This window comes from Psammomys obesus, unplaced genomic scaffold, assembly GCF_907164565.1.
Source record: "Psammomys obesus unplaced genomic scaffold, mPsaObe1.curated_primary_1811, whole genome shotgun sequence".
Classification (NCBI taxonomy): Eukaryota; Metazoa; Chordata; class Mammalia; order Rodentia; family Muridae; genus Psammomys; species Psammomys obesus.
In genome coordinates this window covers 12788041-12815602 of record NW_026588752.1, presented here as the reverse complement: position 1 = coordinate 12815602, position 27562 = coordinate 12788041, and the positions used below count along the sequence as shown (strand labels likewise).

Sequence of the window (27562 nt, the reverse complement as noted above, 5' to 3'; positions counted from 1 at the left end):
TGTGTGTGTGTGTGCTGACTTTTTAAAAAATACGGGTTTGGTAGCTAGAAAAAGTTGAGAATGGATTATACAGGGCAAGGGCCAGCCTGAGAGAAAGACTACGTTTCAATAACAAAACTCAAGTAAAGATGGCCAAGAAACCTAAGGCACTGCATTAAAAGCCCCCCAAAAAACCTAAAGAAATAATCTTTTTTTTCTTTTAAGACAAGTTTTCTTTGTGTAGTCTTGGCTGCCCTGGAGCTCATTCTGGAGAGCAGGCTGGCCTAGAGATCCACCTGCCTCTGCCTCCCCTAAAGAAATAATCTTAAAACAGAAATCTATAAAGCTTAGTATGGACCTGGTCAATAAGTTGCAGATGCCAAGCCATCAGTGATTATTTAATACACACTACTCTCAATGGAGAAATGTAAATAAGTAGCTTGCTTCCACAATTTACACAGCACCCACAGAATACCAACTTGCCTTCCCACATGCAATACTGATTTGAACAAAGCACTAACACTAGTGTTGAACTTGCTCTTTAGTAGTTACTTCCAACTACAGGCAGTACACTGTATGTGCAGAACTGAATTAACCCTCAAATGCACCATGTCCACATCTTTCCATCCTCTCCCAGGCAAGGTCTCATTCATCTTTGTCATCCTACTTCTCTGCTCACTGGATTTTAACATAAAGATTCTGCTTTACATCATAGTTCAAGCATTCCTATACATCTGGAGTCAAGACAATGGCATCAATTTGAACTTTTTCTTTTCCTCTCAAACAGGCTTTGATTATTAATAATAAGATGGGCTGGAGATGGCTCAGTGGTAAGAGCACTTACTGCTCTTGAGAAGTGCTCAGTTCACAGCACTCACATGGCAGCTCGCAACCATCTCTAACTCCAATTCCGGGGGATCCAATACTTTCTGGCTTCCCTGGATACCAGGCATGCACGTGATATGCATCTGTACATACAGGCAAAACATACATATACACAAATTAATAAAACCTTTTAAAAAATAACAAGATTTGATTTAGAATAAATTTTCTTAAATTGTGTCACTAAGGTATCATAGATGTCCTGACAACTTCAGGGTCACTCTTACAGATACACACATGGCACAGAAAAATGATCTCATTTCAAGATTAAGAAAGGCTTTTATATCTGTGTGAGCCTTCAAAGGTATACTACCTTACTCAGCAGACTAGACACATAAGGACACTTCAAAGTCAGTTCATTAAACATATTTATTGAATACTTTCTCAGTACCAGGTATTGGAGATGCAGAAGTGAACAAATCTTTTAGTCCTTGCTCTCATGGAGTTTATGCGCTACCAGTCAACGGCCAAAAGAATCAAATCTTTTGCTGAATCAAAGTGGAAATGCAGCTGCTTGGTACTATAAGATGAAACAATCAAGAGACACATGTAGTAAATAAGAGAATTTATTTGGAAAGTAGGGTATAAAAAGCATGATTATAACACTTAGAATATTAACAAATTAGAAAAAGTTAGAAACTACAGAAAAGGTAGACACCCCAAGGCCGGCTTAAAGGCTACACAGTACAAACAAGCAGAACCCAAGATTCTCTCATGCAAATAAGCATTAAGGGAAAAAGCATGGGAATGTTTACAGAGCACAACACAACAAATATTTTCAAAATTTACATTAAGAAACTGTACATAAATGGAAAAATAAATTAGATAATTTACAGGAAGTGTTTTATAGGTTATAATAGGCTATAACTTAGTCTTATTATGCATAAAGTTTGTAGTACATCATACATCTTTACATAAGAATTTATTATTAGAAGGATCTAAACATAAATAAAGCTTGGACCTGACAGGAATAATGCAACCAACAGTGAGTAAGGCAGCTTGCACTGAAGTGACATGTGTTATGTAAAAGATGCCCTAAGCTTGGACAGAAGCTACCTAGGAATGATTTCATCAGAACTGAGGAGAATTAAGAATGCCTTTCAATTTTAGTTAGAATGCCAGGAATTCGCTTAGCTCAAACACAGTGGGTACAGGTGACAAAGCATCTGAACCTCACTCACAGCAGGGCCCAGGGATTACAAGTAGGATTAGGAGACTACAGCAAAAGCGTTAAGACTTTACAAAATTATTTTTCTTTCTAAATGTTGAAAACTAGTAAGTTATTCAGAAAAAAACTGGCCAATTTCCAAATGGCATAGTCACAGGGTTAAGTACTGACTGAGCTACTGTGACATCCTGATAACATCCAGCCACGATGACGCTCAGTCATACAGTGCAGAAACAGAACAATCACAATCTCAAACTATTTTACAACACTTATGGGCACTTTAAAGTTATGTAAAAATGAAAATGCTTTCTGTCAAAGTTACTTTCTTTACCAGGTCATTTAAATGTAAAAATTAATGGCAGCAAAAAAGACTGAGACTCTAAAGCCAAACCTTTGTTTAGAAAACAAATGAGCCAGGTAGTTGTGGCGCGCACCTTTTATCCCAGCACTTGTGAGGCAGAAGCAGGTGGATCTCTGTGAATTCAGGGACAGCTGGTCTATAAAAGTGAGTCCAAGACAGCCATGGCTACATAGAGAAACCCTGTCTCAAACAAAACAAAAACAACCCCACAAACAAACAAACAAAGAAATCAAACTAGTTTGTGAATGAAGATCAGATCCCAAAGCACAGTGCTGAGGGTCAGCAGCAAGAAGGATGGACATTGCTGAAGGACTCAGGTCTATCCCATTAAACTCAGAAAAGAAATTTTAAGTCTTCTGCCTGCCTCATTATGTAGAACTACAACCCATTTCAACCTATTTACAGGTAATTCCATTTTGTTCTGTAAATGTTGCCGAGAATTGGGTACTGGACAAATGCGGCAATTTCTGAGGGGTTTACTGTTCGCCCACATACAATGAACAAAAATATAAACAAGTCAAAGAAAGGAGCTACTAAAAATTCCAAGTACAGTTAATACTTCAACATCTCTGAATTTAAAGGGTTATTTTTCTCTTGTACAAATGAACAGCAGTAATAATCCCTATGTAATTTTGAGGTTAATAGTTAAAATTCAAGATAACTTTACAAATGAAAAAGTGCACATACTTTCCAATAGCTATCATAGGCAGTATCGAGAGAATGGCATTTTTCTGGTTTTGTAAGTACTTATCAACACGTACTAATGAAAGGCAAAGAATTATTGAAATTTTATATAAGCACTAAAAATTAGTTCTAGAACATGATAGCATCTGAAAATGTGTATGTCATTCTAAGCACTGCCAAGAATGACATACTATTGTGTTCAGGCTCTTGACAACTGTGTCATTTCATACAGGAGTCACTGAATTCCCAGTTACAAATATAGATATAACATCTGAAGAAGTTATGCCAAGGAGCAGAACATCCTAAAACACTATCAAAGCAGAATTCCACATATACTGAACACATAAGACAGCACAGTGTGACCAATAGGGAGTGTTTTAATTTTGCAAGTAGGAAAAAAGATAACAGAAAACTTGGGACACTCTATTTTTCTGCTGCTGTTTTGAAGTGGCTATCACAATACTTCAAAGAAAAAAAATGTTACTACTAACACTGAGACAATTCTTGTTACAGACTGCAAAACAAAAAGTAATTTTGTAAAATAATGTGATGTAGGCTAGGCATAGTAGCACATGCCTTTATTACCAGCACTTGTGATGCAGAAACAGGAGGATTTTTGAGTTAGAGGCCAGCCTGGTCTACACAGCAAGTTACAAGATAGTCAGGACCTCATTCAGAGACCCTGTCTCAAAAAGCAAAAAAACAAACAAGAGATTATCTAGTGACACCAATGAAGCTAGCTGGCCTGCATCACTGTCAGAATAAAATGTGCTCAGTTACACAGAGCTTAGATGGCAAAAGACAACACTGATGTTTAGAGGCAATCAATCACCTTAAAATCAGAGTATTTTCAAAAAAGTATTCTACTATTTTGTTTATGTATACCACAAAACTGAAGCTGAATGCAAAGTAATGTACACTCGTTTTCATTATGCTTTATCAACTTTTTACGTAACTTAGGAGGGTTTCTGAATTATATTTGAAAATGCAAAACACTAACAAAGATAAAGTGCTCAACAAATGAAGATACAAATAAACTAAATACGAAAGAACTTTGTCTCTAACAAAGTGGTTTTATAAAGGACGTATAGAAACCACGGCCAGGCCAAGCTTCCCGCCCAAGAATGTAACCCCCAAACATTATCTTTAAGAATGGGTACCTAATGGTGCACACCTGTAATTCTATCACTCAGGGAAGCAGAGGCAGGCGGATCTCTGCGTTTGAGGACAGCCTGGTCCACAACTGAGTCCAGGACAGCTACACAGAGAAATCCTGTCTCAAAAAAACAAAACAAAACAAACCAACCAACCAACCAAAACCAAACAAGAATGGGTACCTAGTACATAGCAATCATATGCATCCAAGGGCACCATCCATTTACAGCTTTTGAAGAGTCCAGTATTTGCAAACAGTGAGAGGGGCTGGCTTCCAATTAGCATGTGTATGACTAGCCTTGGCAATGACTTTATTCAGAGGAGGAGTCACTACTCTCCCACCTAAGACACAAGATACTATGCTAACCTATATGATCTGTGTATATAAGCCTGAAGAGGTCTAGTTAAAAGGCAACATTTTGGGGGAGTGGTGGTGTTTTAGATCTTTGTGTGTGCGTTTTATGGCCAAAACCATGGCTAACCATGCTCTTAATATTTGAAAGTTATCAGATTTTTTATAAAGAAGATTCTCTGTATGTATAAAACACAACAGGATTAAAAAGTGTTTCTTGGCAATCCTCCAAAACTGACTGCACAAAACTCAGAAACTTTAGAAACTAAGTCCCTGGAATTAATTTTGCTTCCATAAAGGAAATACATTAGTTTGGAGAGTGCTAACTACTAGTATGTGTCACAGGCAGTTTTATCAATATCAGTTATTGGAAAAATTCCATACAACTAAGAAGAGATGAGATGATGCATATATATATATATGAAATAATAACAGTTTGTGTAAAATAGACGCCCAAATAAATGGTCTTCCCTCTATTAAAAAGAAATTCCTGTTTCCCCCCATCTCACTCTTTTAAAAGGCTATATTCATAGTTTTCATGGACACAATAGTACTCTTTTTTAAGAAGTTCTAGCAGACCATTATTCTCAGCATGCAGGAGGCAGAGGAAGATGGATTTCTTTGAATTCAAGGCTTGCTTGCCTGGTATACTTAGCCTGTTCAAGGGTAGCCAACATTATAGAGTTGAAACTATCTTAAAAACAAAAACAAAACAGAAGTAGTTTTAGGAAACCACTAACAGAGTGGGCACCGTGTTTTCTGTTTTTTATGTATCTGGCTATGAAATCTTGTGGCTATGTGGTCAGTCCAAAATTGAGATGTGCTATTAAGTATAAAATATGCATCACCTGAAGACTAAACAATAAAATAAACAAAAGAAGGCAAAGCACATTTCCCAACTAAAATTAACTCATTAGATATGCTGGTTAAAAAAAAAAAAAAAAAGTACTAAAATGACTTCCACCTATTTCTATTTCTTGTTAGCGTTTTAATGAATTTACTATAAGATATAAAATCATACATAGTTTAAGTTTATATCTTATTTCTATTAAATGGCACTGTTTAAGAACACAAGCCTAAAAACAAAAAGAACACACACCATACCTTCAATTAGGTTGACTGATACCAGAAGCAAACCTATTTATGATAGTATGCTTACAGGAAATTTCAAGAGCAATATAAAGTAGTTTAGAATCTTGACAGCCTTTATCAATCATGATTCTGTGTTCTTATTAAGTAATTATAGATTAGACTTGAAAAAAAGGTAAATGTGTGAGCTAGCTGGCTCACTTTACATGAACCTTAACAGGTAATTTCAGTTCCATATGGCAAAATGTTAGTCCCACATTAACTGAAGTATAGCGATCAAATTAAACACTATTCATTTTTTCTTTCCTTTTTTAAAAAGATTTAATGGATACGAGTACTCTAGTCTTTATGCACACCAGAATAGGGCATCAGATCCCATTACAGATGGTTGTGAGCCATCATGTGGTTGCTAGGAATTGAACTCAGGACCTCTGGAAGAGCAACCAGTGCTCTTAACCACTGAGCCATCTCTCCAGCCCATCTTCTCTTAAAGATAGCCCTAAACCTAGAGTTGCTGATATACTGAATTTCTACAGGTAGATAATCTGCAGTTTCTAACATTCAATTATTTTCTTATCTGCACAAATACTCAAATCAAAAACCTTTAAAACAGCCGGGTGTGGTGGCATAAATCTTTAATCCCAGCACTGGGAAGGCAGAGGTGGTGTATCTCTGTGAGTTCAAAGCCGGCCTGGTCTACAAAGTGAGTCCAGGACCACCCAGGGCTAGGCCCATTACATAGAAAAACCCTGTCTTGGGGGGGTAGGGGTGGGGGGAAAACCACTTTAAAATAAAGAAAGCGGTGGCATTCGGCTGGAACTGGCCACTGTGCAAACACTGAGTGCCATCACCAGAGAATGTTTTCTGATTTCAAAAGTTCCAAGCAAACACTACCTTCATATGCTTCCCTCCACCAAACACTATTTGCATGTTCATACCTTCAGGTAAAGAAAACTGAACTTTAAACACTTGCACATAAAATCTGAAAACTAGACAGAAACCAGTCTTTATTAAGCACCTCTTGACAGTCTGCTGGAAATGTTCACTGCTGAACACTGGGGTCTTGGAAACCACACTGAATACTCTTTGAAATGTAAACAATCTCTAACCTCTTTAAGGTTATTTCCAGAAATATTGGAAATTAATATAGGTCCATTTCTCTTACAAACTCAACTTTATGGAACTACTGGCCTCCAAAAAGTTACTGCCTATGTAAAAACAGAAATTCAAACCCTTCCAAGGCAAAAGGAAAAGACAAATTCTGGATCTGCAATGCTTTTATGACGACAAAAAAACAAAAACAAAAACAAAAAAAAAAACCCCATGAACATTGATCCATTTGTAATTCAGCAACACTGCCTCAGAGTCACAGTTTCAAAACATCCTTTTAGACAACATCTGATTCTCTCCATTGCTACTGTTTATAGCAGGATAAAAATCAGCTTTCATAGTTCACACCTAATAAGAAAGAAATGTGTATGTTTGGGCCTGAGATATATATGGTAGAGAAAGCACTTAATGTCACTCACTCTAACCATATTCCATTTGAACAGTTCAAGGACTTAAGACAGACTCCAAAGTATGTGATTTGCCCCCCAATTTTAAAAACAGTAAACATTTTAACACATATACTGATTAATGCATGAAATAAAGAAAATGTAGCGCCACCAAATATGTGCAAAAGATTTCTGGAATTCAATAGAAAAATCAGATTTAAACACGTATTTCAAATCATCGATCATCTGAGAAAAAATTATACTTATAGGCAGAGGTCATATAGACATGCTTTTTTGAGGAGAATATTATAAAACTACCATAGTTAATACTTAGTATTGCCTTAACATTTCTAAGTCACAGAAAATGATTATCTTTGATTGCCAGTACATAAATTATGAGATTATGTTACCTCTTCACTAGTAACCAAACATACATAAAACAGACTCAAACAAATATTTAGAATCTATTTTTCTGCATATGCAAACATTTCTGAGATTTTAAGATTTGTGTCTGAGCATACAGTACTACAATGTTGGCTGCATCAAATAAATAGAAAATCATTGAGAAAAGTTCAACAATCAAGAGGCTGTATTGCATTTCAGATGGAACGCTGGCTATATACACACAAAGGGACATCAATGAGGAATACTTCCCATTACAGGTCTTTCCATTCGGCTAAGCTCATGAGCTTACCGTTCTGACACTTAAAAATCAACAAACAGTATTATTCTTTTATCCTTTGGTTCCCAGTGACAAATAATGAATGCAGTCTCTGGATTTCTCCTAGGTGACATTTCTTAGCAAAGATCTCCGATGTTTTAGCTGAAATTTGGCAGTCCAAGAAGTGCACCAACAGCTCCAAAGTATCCCTGTATGATTTTTAAATTAACTTGTTAAGAATACATATTATTATAGCCTTCTTCACATGAATACATGAAACAGTACATTCCATGAAAGCAACAGATAAAATCCCAGCACTTTGGAGGCAGAGGCAGGTGAATCTCAGAGTTCAAGGCCAGCCTGGTCTACATACAGAGAGAGCTCCAGGATAGCCAGGGCTATGCAGAGAAACTGTTTCAAAAACCAAAACTAACCAATCAACCAACTAAATAAACAAAGCTGAGAAATATCAAATAAAAAGCCTAATGATGTACCAACTCAGCACACAGTAGCACATGCCTTTAATCCCAAGCACTTGGGAGAAGTCAATAATTTGTGGCACAATCCTATAATTTCATCATTTATGAGGACCCCAAATTCAAGGACAGTCTGGACCCAGATGTGTAGTGTGACCTCTCAAAAACCAAGATACATGACACAGGCCTAGGAAAACAGCTCAATTCATAAACACAAGGAACTGTGTTTGATTCCCAAAACAAATGTAAGAAAAGCCCAAGTGTGGTGTCCTATCTTTGTAAGCCCAGATCTGGGGGAGGAAGATCTCTGGGGTTTGTAGTCCACCCAGTACAGGCCCCTACTGGTGCACTCCAGGCCAGTGAGAGCCTGTCTCAAAAAAGGTGGGTGGTATTCTTGATGACACCCGATGTTGTCCTCCGGTCTCCACATGCGTAAAATAGTTTACAACTTTACATATATAGCTACAAGAAGATATACAGAGGTATAGAAAAATTACATATAAAAACAAATGCTAAATAATCTAAAAAAAAGTTTTCATACCTCATGTTCTAGAAACAACGCTTTCAATTGACCTTTTGACCAGTAATCCAAAGCATATGCCAGAAGTTTCATAGAGAGAGTATTGACACGTAAAAAGTTTCCAACGAAGACAACTCTGTTTATTTTCTGAAAGGAAAACAAATTGACTTTTAAGAGTATTAAAATATTTATGTAAGAATGTGGGTGTCATTCATTAGTACCTACTAATTTCTTCATAGTTCTAGAATTCCAATTATTTGTGAATTAGATAATTTATCAAGATTTATGTACACCAAGAGTGAACTCTGATGTCAAATATGGACTCTGGGTTTTAGTGTTGATGTCATGTCACTGCATGTTCTTGGACTACAACCAAATATACCAAGAGCCAGAGTATGTTGAGTCAGGAAGGCTGTGCACATGTGTGGAAGAAATGCAACTGCCTGTGTTTTCCCAGTCAGTTTTACTGCAAACCTAACATTGCTCTACAAAGTAAAAACTACTTACACGCAACATAACTTGCAACCTGGTCCCTACACAGAATTGGACAGTAGCAATGATTTGGAGAGGGGATCATGAAAGTTGAGTAACGGAAAAGTTAAAGAAGAGGAGGTAGATGTGAGGGCAGAAGAACAGGAGGCATAGACCAACTAAAACATAGTTTGGGAGCTGCAGAGATGGTTCAGTGGTTAGGAATAGGAGCTGATCTTTCAGAGGTCCAGGGTTCTATTTCCCAGCACCACCTTGGTTCTTCACAATCATCTATAACTCTAGACCTAGGAAATCCAATGCCCTTTTTTGTCCTCCACAGGCACTGCATGTAAATGGTGTACAGACAATGGGGGGGGGGGGTACAAATAAAATTTAAAAAATAACTGTTTAGGCTGAAGAGCTGGCTCAGAGTTTATGAGTATTTGTAAAACCCAGGGATCCTCCTGTTTCCCCATCCATACCTACTAGACTTATAAGCTCAAAGCCACACCCAGCTTCTTATGTAGATGCTAGGGGTTCAAATTCAGGTCCTCATGCCTGCACAGCAGCCACTGAGCCATTTCCCCAGCCCTCCATATTTTTTCTTAAGGCAAGCACCACATATCACTCAAACAACATGTGAAGAAAAAGTCTCAATGCCTTCATAGCCCTGTACAATGCTGCTTGATCCATATGCAACAAGGCAGCACTGTAAAGAAGCCGAGGGCAGTAAGAAAACGTTCAAGTATTTCACTAATTGAATATCCCATTAATAATAAACAAGACTCCAAAAGGCCTTTTTCAATAGTTATCTCAAAATGTTTACACTTTAATTTCAGTCTCATTTAGATTTAGACTGCATATTCATCCCTGAGAATATTCATTTTGAGAATAAGAACTTATTTGTCTTATGTCTGGCCCCAAGTTGGTTGTTTCTTCTTCCTTTTTTTTTTTGTTTGTGTTTTTTGTTTTGTTTTGTTTTTTGGAGACAGGGTTTCTCTGTGTTTATAGCCTTGGCTGTCCTGGACTCATTTTTTTAGAGCAGGCTGGCCTCAAATTCAGAGACCTGCCTACCTCTGCCTCTCAACTGCTGGGATTAAAGGCATGTGCCACCACCGCCTGGCGGTCTCTTTTTCTTTTGCAGGGCTGTGGAATAAACACCAAGGGCCTTGCTCTCTCTCTCTGTCCTTTTATTGGTTTTCTGAAGCAGAGGCAGACTGTGTAGCCCTGGGTGCCCATGATCTCTAAGAGATCTGCCTGCCTCTGCCTCCTCAGTGCTGTACTTGTTACGATAAAACCCTTAACAGAATAACTGGGTAAGCAGGATTTATCTTATCCATTTGGGAATCTTACAAAATAGATCTCAATCTGAAAATAAAGTGGTTCTGTAAGATGTACAGGAATCACCTTTTTTATTATATTATCATAAATTTTTTTTAAAAAACAAAAAGACACGGTCTCTCGCATGTAACCCGAATGGCCTAGAACTTGCTATGTAGATCACATTAGCCTCAAAATCATAAAAATCTGCCTCCTGAGTGTTGAGATTAAAAGCATACAGCACTGAGCCCAGCTTGTTTTTGATGTCTTACCTCATTAACAGCACACATTCGTGCCACAGAACCAATGTTATTGGTGATAGTAACTAAAGTAGCTCTCGCCAAATCCTCTTTACTAACAGTTTCTCGCTTCTCCTTATATATCATATTCCCAAAGCTGGAAAAGGGAGAGAGAGAGAGAGAGAGAGAGAGAGAGAGAAACAGACAAGTCAATCTAGCAGTAATAACTGACAATTTACATTAACTTATATATCTACAATAGCTCTATAAAGTTAAGGCCAAAGAGCATGAGCACACAGGTACTAGCACAAAACAAAATCTGTAAGCAGCATTTTAAAAAGAATTAAAAATTAAACTTGTCAAAAAAAAAAAAAAACACAAAACAAAACAGGCAGCTGGGCACTGTGACGCACACCTGTGATCCCAGCACTGTGGGAGGCAGAAAGCAGGAGGATCTCTTGTGAGTATGAGGCCAACCTAGTCTACAATGCAAGGCCTTACAGCACACACGAAAATTAAGATTATTTTAGAAAGCCAAGAAAAAAAAAAAGTGCAGTGATTTGCTTTTAAAGTCAAAATATCAAAATATTGTTCAAGATGAAGTAAAATCCTTTCCATTCAATCACAAGCATTTATGACATACCAAGCATTATACTACAGAAACAAAGGTCCCTCAAGCAGTACGTTGTCTAAGGCAGCATTGTCCAACAGAAATGTGCCACATAACACATCTAATTAGCCATATTTTAAAAAGGCAAAAATAAAGGTGAAATGAAATAGATTTGTTCATCTTATTTAAAGCCAACATATGTAGTGTACCCACTCGACCATGTGGCATATATTAACTGCATTCCAAGGGCTTGTTGTGCACTTCTTCCAGAGGCCATCCTATGGACAATGCAAGTAGCATAGGAGAGCCACAGAGACACTAACTGCAACATGACAGCAGACAAACCAAAAATCGTAGCAAGCAAGAAAGAGAATTTTTATTAATAGAAAGTAAAAGAAGAAAAAACTAGGAGGGAAGGTTTTCCACAATAAAAGGAAGTTTAACTAGTTTAAAAAAAAAGAGAAGAAATATTCTAGACAGAAGCAACCAGGGTTAATGTCACACAAAAATAATGAAACATGTATGAGTTGACAAGCGACATTAAATGTAAAGAGTGAAGAGTCTCTGTGAGAAGCACAGATGTACTGAGGAGGCAAATTCTACCACTACTAGAGAGCACTGGATGCCCTGACAAGCAACAGCCAATTACAGCTTAACAAAGATCATATACAAAGACAATTTTTAGGAACACAGGGAGATTTATGAGGCCCACCCCTCCGTGGGGATCCAAAAGTTGACAGGGAAGGAGAATGACACACAGTTTCTTCTGTGGCATTGCCACTGCTAAGTTGCCAATGTATCTATGAGCAACACTAACTAAACTCATTCCGCCATGAAGAAAAGAAAAGAAAAGAAAAGAAAAGAAAAGAAAAGAAAACAAAACAAAACAAAACAAAACAAAACACAGAAAAGTAAAAGGGGACTAGCTAATTAGAAGAGAATCAACACAAGTATCAGGAGGACAGGAGAGGGTAATGGAGGTGAACTGTTTAAAAATAAAATACATTTACAAATGAAAATACTATAATGAAACCCATTAATATATATATAATGTAGGTTAACAAAATTTTAAATTGTTTAGAACATATTTAAATAAACATAAATATATAAGACAACCTTTTAAAGGTCTGAAAGACACAATAATGCCTTAAACAGGTAAGTTCTGTAATAGAAAGATTGTAGCCAGGTGGTGGTAGCACAGGCCTTTAATCCCAGCACTCAGGAGGCAAAGGCAGGTAGGTATCAGTGAGTTCTAGCCCAGCCTAGTCTACAGAGTGAGTCCAGGACAGCCAAAGCTACTCAGAGAAACCCTGTCTCAAAAAACAAAAATGATTGTAAAAATATTTTTCAAGCATGTTGTTATAGTGTTATTGTGAACTGTATAAAGTTTAACCTGTTTATTCAAATAGTGATTTCTCTGTCCCTCTATCTGGTTTCAATCTGGACATGACATTGTAATATTTATTCTAAGAATCTCCCAGTTCAAGTTTGTGGAAACATGCTCACCATTTGTTCTGTTTTGCCAATAAAAGCTGTCTAGCCAGTAGCTGGGCATCAAAAAGAATAGGGTGGGACATCGGTTTCTAGCAAAGGGAGGAGAGAGGAAGGAAGTGGAATTCAGCCATGAGGAGAGGTCCAGGGGACTTGAAGAGAAAAAAGCTGGAGCAGAGGATAAAAATGCAAGTATTATAGAGATTTTGGCTGGGAGGTAGCCAGATAGCCATGGAGGAACAGATTTTTATAACATTAAATATTGATTACTCATTTTGCACAAACATTTAGTTCTCTCCCCTCCCCATGTATACACATATTCAGAAGCCAGAAGACAACTTGCAGGAGTAAGTTCTCTCCCCTCACTATTTAAGTTCTGGGATCAATCTAAAGTAGACGGCGTGGCAGCAGGCACCTTTACCCACTGAACCATCTCACCAGCCTACGAATGTGATTTCCCTAAGTACACAAATAAGCTTAATAAAAATCACAAAAAATAAATAGAACATACTTTTTATGCTTTTAAAACTTTAACACTGCAGCAATGGTACATCTAGAGTTAAAATAAACAAACAAAAAACCTAGTGCATGATAAAGCCGTATCAAATTGGTGGAAAAAATAAGAATAGATGTTAGGTCCTTGTGAAAAAAAATTAAACTAAAACTGGATCTGTCACACAAAACTATATAAGTCATGTTTGTTTATATCAAACATGTTTGTTTATATCAAATCAAATACTAAAGTATAAAAGTAATAAATTAAAGCACCAGAAGAAAATACAGGTTAATTCCTTTATATATTTGGAATGTGGAAGTCTTACTTACTATGAATCAATATCCAGAAGCCATAAAAGAAAAGACTAATAAATTCAACTGTGTAACAAGTCAACAACAACAACAAACCCAGATAATCAACAATCACAATAAGGGCCATGTAAGGTTCTTAGCTTATTGCTGGTCAAAGAAATGGAAATTTCTAAGATGCTGCTTCAGGTTAGCAAAACACCAAAAGTTGCAAAGCCTACTAGTTCAACTATATGCATACAGGCTTTTACCTGGTTAGAAGAAAAATCACCATTTGAAGGGTATTCTTAACAAAATTGTAAAAAGCATTTGCACTTTACCTTTGGAAATGTAAACTACACACAGGACTACAACAAGAACAAAGAACGACTACAGCTACAACATGGAAAGATTTCTTTCTAGAATGTGTGACTATTTTAGGGTATACACACTATGTCATGTAATGGCACTAATTTTTGGATAAGCAGAGGATTATGAAATACGATTTTTATTTGCATATATCAACAGGAAAAAGATGTTTCAGAATACAAGAAATTTCTGTTTTCCTGGTTTTTGTCTTTTTGAGACAGGGTCTCACTGTGTGGCACTGACAGGCCTGAAACTCCTTTTGTGGATCTGGTTGACCTCCAAATCACAGAGCTCGACCTGCTTCTGCCTCCTAAAAAGTTGTGTACCACTATGGCTACCTGAGAGTCTTTGTTCTGCAGTGCAGGGAATCAAATCCTGGCCTTGGGTATACCAAGCAAATGCTCTTCCACTTAAATAAACAGCACAGGACTGTTTTTTTGTTTGTTTGTTTGTTTTTATAGAGTACAACAGGGTAAACTTCTTAAAGAATGTTTTTGTTTGCTGACTGTCCTAGAACTGGCTTTGTACATCAGGATGACCTTAAACTCAAGTGGTCAGCCTGTCTCTACCTCCCAAGTAATGAGATTAATGGCATGCACCATCACCTGCCTTGAATATTTTATTTTTAAATTTCAATGTTCAAAACCTGGACTCTTAAACAGAGAAAAGGAAACCATCCTTAAACCCCATGGCATACTAGTTTACAAAAACTAAATAGACAGCTTGAGAAACAATATAACTTACCTAGATGCTACAGCCCAACCCGGCAGACCAAATCTTTCATAATCTCCTCCATAAATATCTCGGACCAGCCTATCAGCTTGGGTGCTGTCACCTTTGGATGCCATTTCAAGAGCCTCTTCAAAACTTTCACAGCCAGTCAATAAACTGCATAAACCAAGAAAGGTGCCCCCTCCAAGGCTAAATAAAGAAAAATAAGATAAAAATAAATAAAATGTTAAGTTGTATTTAGATGATATTTTCTTTCCCAAAGTAAAAAGATACATTCATTTATTGAATAAACACAGAGGAAAAACATGGTAAGTGCCAAATACCAACATGATAAAAGAAAAACTACTCAGTAAAACCAAACCTGTCATATTAAAGGCTAAATATGCTAGGGAGAAAAACCCCACTTGGCATCTAATAGCCTATATTTTTTAATTGCTAAAAATATACTTTTGTGTGTGCATTAAAAGAAATACTAATAATAATCCTACAATAAGCTGAGACGAGACCTTGAGTTCTGGGTCAGCCTGTGCAACACAGCCTCAAAAAGGGTGCATGTACGCGCGTGTGCTAAAAATACCACACAAAGACAGAAAGAAATCTGTGGTTTAAATTTCCAATAAATGACTGTGAAAGGTTTATTTAGTTGCCCAATTAGGCTGAAATAAATTTCGTTATAATAGATGAAAATTTAATATGATTTAGACAAATAACTAGAGGAACTATATATATCCAGCCGATCATCACGTTAATGAAAAGTTTATTTAGTACTATTTCCATATCCTTTTGGATATGTTCATAAACTGTAACTGTGTGGTTCTAGTCTATAAACAGAAAATCTTTGTTTGCTAGACTCTCCTAAATTTCTATTTTTCATACTTAATCAAAACAAGAAATGTTTATTTATAATTATTTGGTAAAGATATTACAAAAAAGTGGGCTTTTAAGATCCAGGCACAGTGGTGCATGCCTTTGGTCCCAGCACTCAGGAAGGCAGAGGCAGGCGGATCACTGAGTTCTAGGCCAGCCTCCTCTACAAAAGGAGTCCAGGATAGCCAAGGCTAAACAGAGGGGAAAAAAAAAAGTGTGCTTTTAGAGTACCAATACTTTATTTCAACAGGAATATCACTTTAAAATCGACACTCCTCCATAAACCCATCTAAATTATTTAAAAATCTTTGCTCCCTTAAATAGGCATTGCCACTTTAAAATATAGAAAATTAAGAATTATAAAACTAAAACGGGCAGTGATGGTGCATGTCTTTAATCCCAGCACTTGGGAAGTACAGGCAGGTGAATCTCTATGAGCTCCAGCCCAGACTGGTCTACACAGTGAGTTCCAGGACAGGGCTACAAAGAGCAGAAACCCTGTCTCGAAAAAAAAAAAAAAAAAAGAACTGGCCAGGTGTGGTGGTGCACACCTATAGTCCTAGTACTCAGGGAAGCAGCTGCAGGGGATCTCTGAATTCAAGGACTGCCTGGTCTACATACAAAGTGACTCCGGGACAGCCAAGGCTACAAAGAAGAAACCCTGTCTTGAAAAAACCAAAACAAAGAAAAAAGAATTATAAAACTCTTCATATCCACATTTCAGGCTATTACAAAGAAAGTTATGGTCTATTTGAGAACATTAATTTATTCTATAAGGAGTTCACATTAAATTCATCCTAAAATTTAACTACAGAGCTGGAAAGGTATCTCAAAGGTAAGACCATTTACTACTCTTGCAGAGGATCTGGATTCAGTTCCCAGTGGCCCCACCATGCAGGCAGCTCACAACTACCTTACTCTAGTTTCAGGAGATGTGACACCCTCTGTGGACACCTACACATATTCTATGGTACACATAAATTCACATACATACAAATAAAATAAAAAACATATACATATATAAATAAAGATATATTTTTGATATTTATATAACTATAAATAAGTGCAAGAGAATTCACTATCCTATTTGATATTGTAGTTTAAATGAAATCTATCAACACATGCAAGCTTTATGCTTAAGTATATCTACAGAAAAACAAGAAAATGTTGCAGAGATTAAAAGAAAAATAGAGTAGTAGTATACTAATAGTAGTAGTAATTTAAGTCAACAGAATTCTGACAATGCCAGCAACTTTGCTAAGAAAACTCAGGAAAAAACAGTGAAATTATACTATACAAACATTAAATCACTATGGAAATTCTGATACCAACTGATGTTGATTGACCATTAATAAACACTTAGGGGTGTTAGTTTTAAATCATTACATAAAAACCTTACAAATAGGATCTGTAAAACTTCGTCTATATTCTTTTTAAAGATATTACCTTTTTTGTGTTTGAGTGTTTTGCTTGCACATATGTTCCTATACCATGTGTGTGGCTAGTGCCAGCAGATGCTAGAACCACTGGAACTGGAGTTCAGGATAGCTGTGGGCTGCCATGTGGATGTTGAAACTGAACCTGGCTTTTCTGCAAGAATAGCAAGCACTCCTAACTATTGGACCATCTCTCCAGTCCCCTACGTATTATTTTTCTGGTAAAACTAGGGAACTAGCAATATACTGATATAGCTGGAGCCTAATTCAATATAGCATACGTACCTAGCAACAGTAGGAGAGGGTATGCTTGATCTCCAGCACCAAAAAACAAACAACTTTTAAAAAAAATCACAGCCCACAGCTTTTGTGCATAAAACATGATGAATGATATAATCAGACCAAAAAGATTACTACCTTGTCCCAGTCACTCTTTTATAGTTGTCTTTGGAATGGACTGCTAAAATACTGACTCCTGAGCCAATATTCACTACCAGCAGTGGATAAGGATCATCCAGGTTAAAAGGCATCTTTTGGCATCGCTCAGGTTCTGAGGCATTAGCAAAATAATAGCATTCTGCTTGTCCATTGAAACTGACAGAATCTATATACAGCAAGCCCTTTACAAGGCAGTCAAGTTCGTCCAGTTTGTGCAGGTGGAGGTTTCCAATCTGAAAGAAAAAAAAAGAGCAAAAATCAGAATTTTAAAAAGGTCAAATATACTTGGTTTAAACATATTGTATAGTTTTCAGATTTTATAAAACTTCAGTATTATTCAAGGCACTGCAGATTTCATTTTCAAGTCAAAATCTATCAAGGATTTCACCTATTCCCCTGGTTCTTACCACCTCTGGGGTATTTTAGATTCAAATGGTTGAGGAGGAGGAAGGGATCAAAGTTAAAAGCACTGACTCAGCTTCCAGAGGACCAGCATTCAACTCCAGCATCCACATGGCAAGTTCAGTTCCAGAGAATCTGGTATCTTCTGACTATGTGGTTACTAGACATGTACATGGTGCACACTTACCTGCAGGCAAAACACTCATGCACATAAGATAAAACAAACTACCAGCAGGGAGTGGTGGCACAGGCCTGTAATCTCTGCACTCTGTGAGGCAGAGGCAAGCAGATCTCTGAGTTCGAGGCCAGCCTGGTCTACAAAGGGAGTCCAGGACAGCCAAGGCTACAGAGAAATCCTGTATCCAATAAAACAAAAACAAACAAAACAAAAACTACCAACTAATTAAAGGAAAAAAAAAAAAAAAGATTTAGTGGAGAGGGTCCTAGAATGGCAGATGTGTTATGCACACAAATACGTTGTACAAATTTTAAAAATCACTTCATTTCTGTGTTATCTTTAACTATTCTGACATATATTAATTTTGTCTAGCAATGCACACAATCATGAAGTGTTGCTCACATAGTTTCAATGTATATATTAGTTTGGATGGCATCCCAAAATTATCACATGTAATCCCACTGAATTACATGTGATAAACCCCAAATACAGAAACACATTATCCCTTCAATAATTTTCCTGTCACATACATTATAACTTCAAGGACAGGAGGTGGATACTAACATAACTTGTTTCAGGAGATGAGATAGCTACTATGAATACGAAATCCCCAAACAACCCCCCCAAAACAAACAACAAAAAAATGCTGAGGGTGGACAACTGGGGTGTGGGATATGCCTTTACTCCCAGTACTTAGTGGTGCGCGCACACACACACTTTTCTTGAAAAACAAACCAACAAAACAAAACAAAAACAAAAAAAACCTAAGAGAGTAATGAACAGTAAAGATTACCAGATTCACTTCGGTGTCCTCAGCACAGCTCCACACTAACAGACTCTACCATTTGCACCACATTCCATCAGCACACTGAAGTCTGAGCAGTGCAGACAGCCCATAAAGTTGTTTAAAAATGTTCCAAGTCAAACTCTGGTCATGCACATTCACCTCCTCAGGGAAAAGGAATCTTTTAGATCATTAGCTCTCAACCTGTGGGTCCCAATCCCTTGGAGTGGAGTTGGGGAGTACCAAACTACCATTTCACAGGATTCATCCAGAGTGTACTGGAAAACAGAAGTATTTACTTTATGATCCAGAACAGTAAGTAGCACAATTCAAGTTATGAAGTAGCAATTAAGATAATTTAGTGGTGGGGGTCACACAACATGAGGTACTGTATTAAAGGGTCCCAGTACTAGGAAGGGTGAGTACCACTGCCCTAGAGAGACGGCCAGCCTTCTATTTAAAACTGAATATTCAAATTAATTTATGGTTTTCAAATAATAGACACCTACTGTGCGAAAATCTTTCTCAAACTTGTAAGCACCACCTCCTGTAGCACTCAGCACCGTTTGTAAGGTTGAAAAATTTTTATCTCTCCCCATTTGGATAAATGTAGGCAGGTCCTGGGTTGGAAATCTGATAAAGTGCAAGTTCCCTCTTCGTCCAAAAAGTGTTAAATCCTTTAGTTCAAGGTGCACATCCCGAATGCCAGTAGATCCATATGCTACATTAGAAGTCAAATATTTCCGAATACTTTTTAAGCTCTCAACTTCCTCTTGTTCTTCCTCTGCTGTGATATCGATAGGTTCAAAATATGAGAGCTTTACTAGCGTTCCCCCAATGTCCATGCCAAACCATGGGAAAGCTGTGAATTAAAAAAAAAAAAAGTCACAAACTCCATTTACTCTGTAATTAATACTTAATGACTAAGACTTTCAGTTTTTCCTTCAGTTTTATTTGCATACTTTTTAAAAACTTAAATGATATTGAAGACATTGCCTAAGACCTTTAAATTCTTTATCCCACAGATACCCCTATTCATTCATTAAATTTATCATGTGACTTAGGTGATAAGAATTTGAACACTTTTTGTTTTTTGAGACAAGATGTCTCTATATAACCCAGACTCTCCTCAACTGAGACACACCATTGCTGCACAGCTGACAAGAAGAATTTAAATTAATCGTTATCACTAGGATTTAAATTTTAGGGGAGAGGTAAAGACTTATTTATTCTATATGTATGAGTGTTTTTTCTTCCTCTATGTATATGCCTATTACCCAAGAAGAAGAGGGCATCAGATCCATCTGGAACAGAGAGTTGTGAGCTAGCATGAGTGCTGGGAATTAAACCTGGGTCCTCTGAAGACTTCCTACAGTTTTTAATGTAATAAAACCAAGAGCTGAACAGAGAGCTCAGTGGCCACAAGAGTTTGCTGCAAAACAAGAAGGATCCCAGGACTCCCAAATGAATGTAATAGAAAGTCATCCAAATGAGCACCAGTAACCTCCGTGCCAGGCGAGATAGGAAGTGTGTGTCTCAAATAAAACAAGGCAGAAGGCCAAAAGACCAACACTGCATCTCACTGTGTGCTTGCCTACATCCTTACAACACAGACATGCACATATACACACACAGAAAAAAAAAAAAAAAAAAAAAGTCGGGCAGCAGTGGGGCATGCCTTTAATACCCAACACATGGTGGATTTGAGTTTGAGGCCAGTCTGGTCTACATACTGAGTTCCAGAACAGCCAGGGCTACACACAAAAACCCTGTCTCAAAAACAAAACAACAACAACAACACACACACACAAACCAAAACACAACAACAACAAAAACCTGGCCTGAAGTCACATCAGATAACCAACGGGAAAACTATTTCCTTAAATTGAAATTTTGGGAGATTAGAGATGGCTCAGTGGTTAAAAGCACTTGTTACTTTTCCGGCACACCTGAGTTCCACCCAGATCAGGCAGCTTCCCATCACCTATAACACCAGTTCCACGGGCTCCAACACTCTGACTTTCACAGGCAAACACACAAATATAAACATTTAAAAATTCAATGAAATCTTTCTTTGCTCATTCAGCGTGTTAAGTTTCTTTGGTACATACAACTAACCGCACTGAGCTTCCTATATAAGAACAAGCACATTTTAACTAGGATTATTATTTAGGGTTAGAACTTCAGCTAACTGCTGCATTGCTTGGTGAAAAAAAAATCTGATGTCTTTTTGAATGTGGAGAATGCTAAAAACAAAAATTAGCCTACCCAAAGGCAAAGAGCCCTAATACAGTTAGGCAAATAGGACAAAGACTCAAGCTGAGAAAATAAGAGTCTTAGTCTTGAATCCATAGACAATTTCAGTCACCAATTGTTTTCTCCACAAGAAAATGTAGTTTGGCTGAACATCTGAAAGCTTTCTTAATTAGGAATATAAAGGATAGGCAGACAAAGTTTAAGAGGCACTTACATATTTAACGGTACATATCAAGTAGAAAATCAAGACCATCTAAGCATTATTTGAAAATTACAGATTTCTGGACCCTCACACCAGAGGTGCTGGGCTATATTACCTGAAGACTTAGATCTAGGAGGCTCAAGGTGGCTCACAAATGCCAGTAACTCCAGTTCCAGGGGATCTGACACCAATCCGGTCATTGTGGGCACTCATATGAAGCTCAGTTAGGTAAAAAGAATGTGGTATCACTAAGTGCTGCTTTCAGTTCATGAAACCTACAATTTCTTGAGAAATTTATTCATGGTCTGCCTAGCCTTGCTTTAAAGAAGGGGGAGGATTCACGTGTAAAGTTACAGGTCATTTCCCTACCCACCCCCACCAATGCTTCCAATGCAGTATTGACAGGAGACATCTTACACAGTGTTTGAACAAATTCTTCTTTGCATTTCATGGTTTAATTTTTTTTTTTTTTTTTTTTTTTTTACATTGGAGCTCAGACTATAGCTCAGACTAACCTGGAATTATATATTTATAAAATATATATTTATAGCCCGAGTTGGCTTTGAACTTGTAGCAATCCTGATTCAACAGTGTTGGTATTATTGTCTGAGTTACAAGACCTAGGTATACTACTTTTAAAAATGGGACCAGATGACACTGATCAAGGGAACTTGAATTTCCCTCAGAATTGTTCTAACTTAAAAAAAAAAAAAAAAAAAAAAAAAAAAACAGCAACAAAAGAAACTATGTTATTACGACATGTTTTGGTGATGATTGATAAATTTTTCTGGCATTAACCTAACCAAAAGAAGTTCTTATATTTAAGTGATACTTGATTCTAGAGTTCATAGTTTATAAAAATAATAGTTTATAAAAATCCACTAAAAGGCAGTATTTGCATATTCTCTCCCAACCCTTTTCTGTTTTGGTAATTCAAGCAAGCAAATGTTTGCATGCTAGGCAAACACTCTACCTCTGACCTGTATCCCCAACCCTTTGCAGACTTTCTCAGGCTAATGGCAAACACAGGTGCCAACACACACACAGTCATTGAGAGTACCAACTGCACATTCAAAGTTTTTTTATTTTCCAGCCGCTATTTACAGATTTACAAACATCAGAATATTGACATTCTTGAATGCAAACTTACAATTAGCAGTTAACATTTCTTAAACAAAACCACGAATTAAATTTCAGCAGAAGCTTGCCTAAGCAAGTATATTTGAAATTTGGGTATACTAGAGAATAAGAAGTCACCAACTTTTCTAAAACTGTGGCTGAGTACTAAAGTATTTTTGTTTGTCTGTTTTGTTTTTCAATACAGGGTTTCTCTGTGTACCCTTGGCTATTCTGGCCTCACTTTGTAGGCCAAGATGACCCCCAAATCAAAAAGATCCACCTGCCTCTGCCTCCCTGAATTCTGGAATTAGAGGCATGTGCCACTGGCTGTATTTTTTATCCTAAGTTATGAATAGCCGATTCCAAAATATATATTCTGGCTACTCTGAAATGTGAGCTATGGTAAGGACATAACTTACCATAAGTTAATGAAGGTAACCAAAATCTCAATCTCTTTGTAGCAAACAGTTTGGTCTCTCCTCTGTACCTTAACACTAGCCCCATTCATTTGAACTGTGAAATACAAGAAACTGTTACTATTAGTTAAATCTTTTAGAGAAAGGAAAAAGTAGTGATAAGTAAAACCACAGCTGGGTGTGGTGGTGCACACCTTTAGTCCCAGCACTTGGGGAGGCAGAGCCAGGCAGATCTCTGTGAATTCTAGGCCAGCCTGGTCTACAAAATGAGTCCAGGACAGGCAAGGCTACACAGAAAAACCCTGTCTCAAATTAAACAAACAAAAACCAGAAACAACGACAACAACAACAACAACAACAAAAACTCCACAGAAAAACAAAAAAGCTTTTGAGACAGCTCAGGGGTTAACTGGCATGGACAGCTCTTAAGAGTTTGGTTTCCAGCACCCAGATTCAGCAGCATAGACTGCTGATAATTCCAGCTCCAGAGAAACTGATGCATGCACGCTTCTGGTCTCTTCCTGAACTACACTTACATCTACACATACACATAATTTAAAACAACTTTTGTACAATTTTTTTTTTAATCTTGTATTGCTTTTAAAAGGTTCCCTGGGCAAGTTGCTTGTACCAAAAGACCAAGCACATCCTAACTAAAAAAAAAAAAAAAAAAACTTACACACTTAACACACACACACAGAGAAAGAACCAAGGGCAGCCTAGTCTACATACATAGCAAGTTCCATGGCAGCCAGAACTACATAACAGCACTGCTAAACAAAGCTGCATGTTTCTTACAGCACATTAACACTTTTATTAGTTTCTTTTTTATTATACTATTATTATTATGTTTTTCAAGACAGGGTATCTCTGTGTAGCGTTGGCTGTCCTGAACTCACAGAAATCTGCCTGCTGGGATTACAAGTGTGTACCACCACACACACTATCTGACATTCTTTTTTAAAATCAGGAAAATAACTGAAAGGGATTCACTCTGCCAACAGCACAAATTTAAAAATTGGGTGGGGAGCCACCTTGTTACATTTGTGTTTATGTAGATGTGTAGGACACGCCTGCCACAGTTTGCATGTGGAGATCAGACAGAGAGGGCAAATTCTATGTCAGTCCTTTCTCCACCATGTAGGTTCCATGGACTACACTCTGGTCATCAGCCATTAAGCAGTCTTGCCAGCACAACATTGTTCTGGAATTCACTTCCTTAAGCCAAGAAATAACCACTATTCAGGTGCTGAAGAGATGACCCAGCTGTTAAGAGCAGGTATTGCTTTTCCAGAGGACCTGAGTATGGGTTCCAGCACACACTTCAGGTGCCTCACGACTACTGTAACAACCTAGCTCAAACTGGTCTGAGGGCCTCTGAAAGAATCTACCCATCAGTGTATCAGAGAAGATGCTGAGGCTCATAACCAAACTTTGGGCAGAGTGCAGGGAATCTTATGAAAGAAGGGGGAGATAGAAAGACCCAGAAGGAACAGGAGCTCCACAAGGAGAGTAAGAGAACCAAAAACTCTGGGCACAGGGGTATTTTCTGAGACTGATACTCCAACCAAGGACCATTCATGGAAATAACCTAAAACCCCTGCTCAGATGTAGCCCCATGGCAGCTCAGTATTCAAGTGGGTTCACTAGTAAGGGAAACAGGGACTGTCTCTGACATGAACTCAGTGGCTGGCTCTTTGACCACTTCCCCCTGAGAGGGAAGCAGCCTTACCAGGCCACAGAGGAAGACAGTGCAGCCACTCCTGATGAGAGCTGATATGCTAGGGTCAGATGGAAGAGGAGAACCTCCCCTATCAGTGGACTTGGAGAGGGGCATGGGAGGAGATGAGGGAGGAAGAGTGGGATTGGGAGGTGATGAGGGAGGGGACTACAGCTGGGATACAAAATGAATAAACTGTAATTAATATTAAAAATTAAAAAAAAAAAAAGAACTGGTCTGATACCTCTGGCCTCCACACATGCCAGCACTCATATAACATACGCCCACACATACACATAATTAAGTATAAGTAAATAGAAAAAAAAAATCGCGTTCAAAAGGCAAGAGGAAGGCAACAAGAACACAGAAGACAAACTTTTAATTACTCTTATCATTTAGCAAATGGTCTGATTAACAATTTTTGAATTTTCTAGTACATTATTTTGGGTAGCATATATATTGGTAAATTCCAATAGCTTGAGTTCATGAATAAACTAATTTCACTCTTCCAGCTGATCAAAACAAATGAAGACCTGGATTTTCTGAAACAGACTAAGAAAATGCCTATCTTCATATCTTCAGTATTAAGAGTCCTTATTTTTGTTTTCTTTAGTAAATTCCTCATTTCTAATGGGAGTTACATTAGCAACTATTACCTCCTAACATATTTTACTATCTACTGGAACTGACAATTCTCAATATTAATAAATCTACAAATAAACTAAATTATATAAACACATGCTTTGCTCAACAAAATTTTCAAGTACCTTACTACTTGGTTGGCACTTACTAAAAACTTGTATCACATTAAATAATTTATCACCCTTTACTATCACCTTGTAAGTCCAGCTACACAGCATACAGATACATAGGCAAAACATAAGCTGAAAAATCTAAGGTTTAAGAAATCATGTGGGCCAGGGTGGGGAATGGTGGCACCAGCACTTGGGAGGCAGAGGTGGGGGGAGGCAGCCTGATCTACAAAGTGAGTCCAGGACAGGAATACAAAGAGAAACCATCTCAAAAAAAGAAAAGAAAAATAAGAAATGAAATCATGTGGGCCAATCATGGCCACCAAGGCCAGGGAACCAATGAAAATTCTACAAGCAGAGAAAATGAGTTTACTGAAGGAAGATGTCAAGTGTTCCCCATTACTGTATAAAGATGAATTAGGGTGTGGGTGTTTGTGTTTTCTTGAGGCAGGGTCTCACTCTACACAAGAGCCGAAATGATAAATCTGAACTACCTTTAAACCTAGCACTTGGGAGCCAAAGGAAGGCAGAATTCCAGGCTAGCCTACAATATGTGGAGAAATCCTGCCTCAGGAAAAAAAAAAAAAATCATGAAAAATCATGTAACAAAAAACCATGTAGGACTTATTTTCCTTTTCCCTGGAGATGAGTTAACATAATTCAACCCAGATAATAAAAGTAATTCTTTCTCGTTTTTCAAGGTTTCTTTTTGTGTAGCCCTGGCTGTCTTGCAACTAGTTCTGTAGACCAGACTGGCTTGAACTCAGAGATCTGCCTGCCTCTGCTGAGATTAAAGGTGTAAGCCACCAAGGCCAGGCAACTAATGAAAATTCTAAAATCAGAGAAAATGAGTTCACTGAAGGAAGATGTCAAGTGTTCCTCATCACTGCATTAAGATGCATTAGGGTGTGTGGGTTTGTTTTCTTGAGGCAGGGTCTCCCGCTATACAAGAGCTGGAATGAACTACCATGCTAATTTAAGGTGCGATAATTTAACCTAAGAAACGTAAACTTAGTCACTGATTCATAGACTTCCTTTTTTTGTTTTGGGTTTTTGGAGGCAGCGTCTCAACCCCTATCTACAGCTGGCCTCAGATCTCGGTGAGCTTACCAGTCTCTTGAGCGCTGTGATTAAAGGTGTGCGCCACCAGATTTCTTGAACTAAGAAATCACTGTGAAGCCAGGTGGCAGTGGAGAATGCCTTTAATCCCAGCAGTTGGGAGGCAGAAGCAGGCAGATCTCCGAGTTGGAGGCCAGCAAGTCTACAGACTGCTACACAGAGAAGCCTTGTCTCAAAAAAAGAAAAGAAACTATTGTTATATCTTCTATAAGCAGATAATCTAAAATTAAAAGAAAGAAAGAAAAAAAAAAAAAACTGTTTCCCAAGTATTTAGACTATGCCCTGTAGGTAGAAGAGAAACAGCACTGCACTTTGAGCCAGAACTAGGATACTAATAGTTACTGAGTGGAGGTTCAATTTCCTCATCTTTACACACCAAAACCTCTCACACTTAACCAACAGTTTCTAGACCACTTTGGAAGCTGCTTCTGTGAGGTGTATGGGAACAGGCAGGAAAGGTGTTCCAACCCCACTCTGTAGCTGACCTCTTGGAGAAGTTGGCAGGATAGTATGAAACACTAGAAAACAGAATCCCTAGTTTGTAGAGAATGAAAGGCTGAGCCAATAAATAAGCTAAGTGCACGAATAAAAGGCTTTTAAAAGACAGCTTATGAAACTTGATGTCGCTTAGAATTTTTGAAGTATATGCATGTACATTTCAGAAAAAGCTCAGGGTATTTACCTCGATATTAAAGTGGTTCGAAGTGGGTCGCTGAAATACAGGTGTTTTAGCCTTTTTGTTTATCTGCTTTCTAAAACACGAACCAGCTGACACTCCAAACTGCCAAGGCAATTTATCTACAGGCAGATTACACGCACATGCGTTGAAAAGCTCTCACTGCAACAGTGACAACTCCCAGGAACCTACCTGGACTTCAAGGACACAAGCAGGAGACCCAGAAACCAGTTTAAAAAAAAGGAAGAAGAAAAAGAAAAAAGAAAAGAAGAGGTGGGAGGTACCAACCCCAAGCTGACAGTCATGACTAACTCTGTGCTCCCGCCTCGGAAACCCCGAGTAAAAATTCTCCCGTGTAC

General features: G+C 37.7%; 1 protein-coding gene across 2 annotated transcripts in view; it reads right to left on the bottom strand.

Moving 5' to 3' along the window:
* Window positions 1-1411: 1411 nt before the first annotated feature.
* Pank3 (pantothenate kinase 3) overlaps window positions 1412-27562 on the bottom strand; it is a 26864-nt gene continuing 713 nt past the window's right edge. Inside the window, exons 1-7 of one of the 2 annotated variants that reach the window (XM_055604541.1) lie at window positions 21517-21815; window positions 19453-19805; window positions 17559-17812; window positions 14851-15027; window positions 10887-11010; window positions 8845-8970; window positions 1412-8036 (exon numbers count right to left, since the gene is read on the bottom strand). In XM_055604541.1, the coding sequence (XP_055460516.1) occupies window positions 7986-8036; window positions 8845-8970; window positions 10887-11010; window positions 14851-15027; window positions 17559-17812; window positions 19453-19805; window positions 21517-21601 (1170 nt within the window). In that variant the 5' untranslated portion in view covers window positions 21602-21815 and the 3' untranslated portion in view covers window positions 1412-7985. Of the gene's footprint in view, window positions 8037-8844; window positions 8971-10886; window positions 11011-14850; window positions 15028-17558; window positions 17813-19452; window positions 19806-21516; window positions 21816-27562 lie in introns of those variants that run through there. The other variant, XM_055604543.1, reaches the window with a different exon arrangement.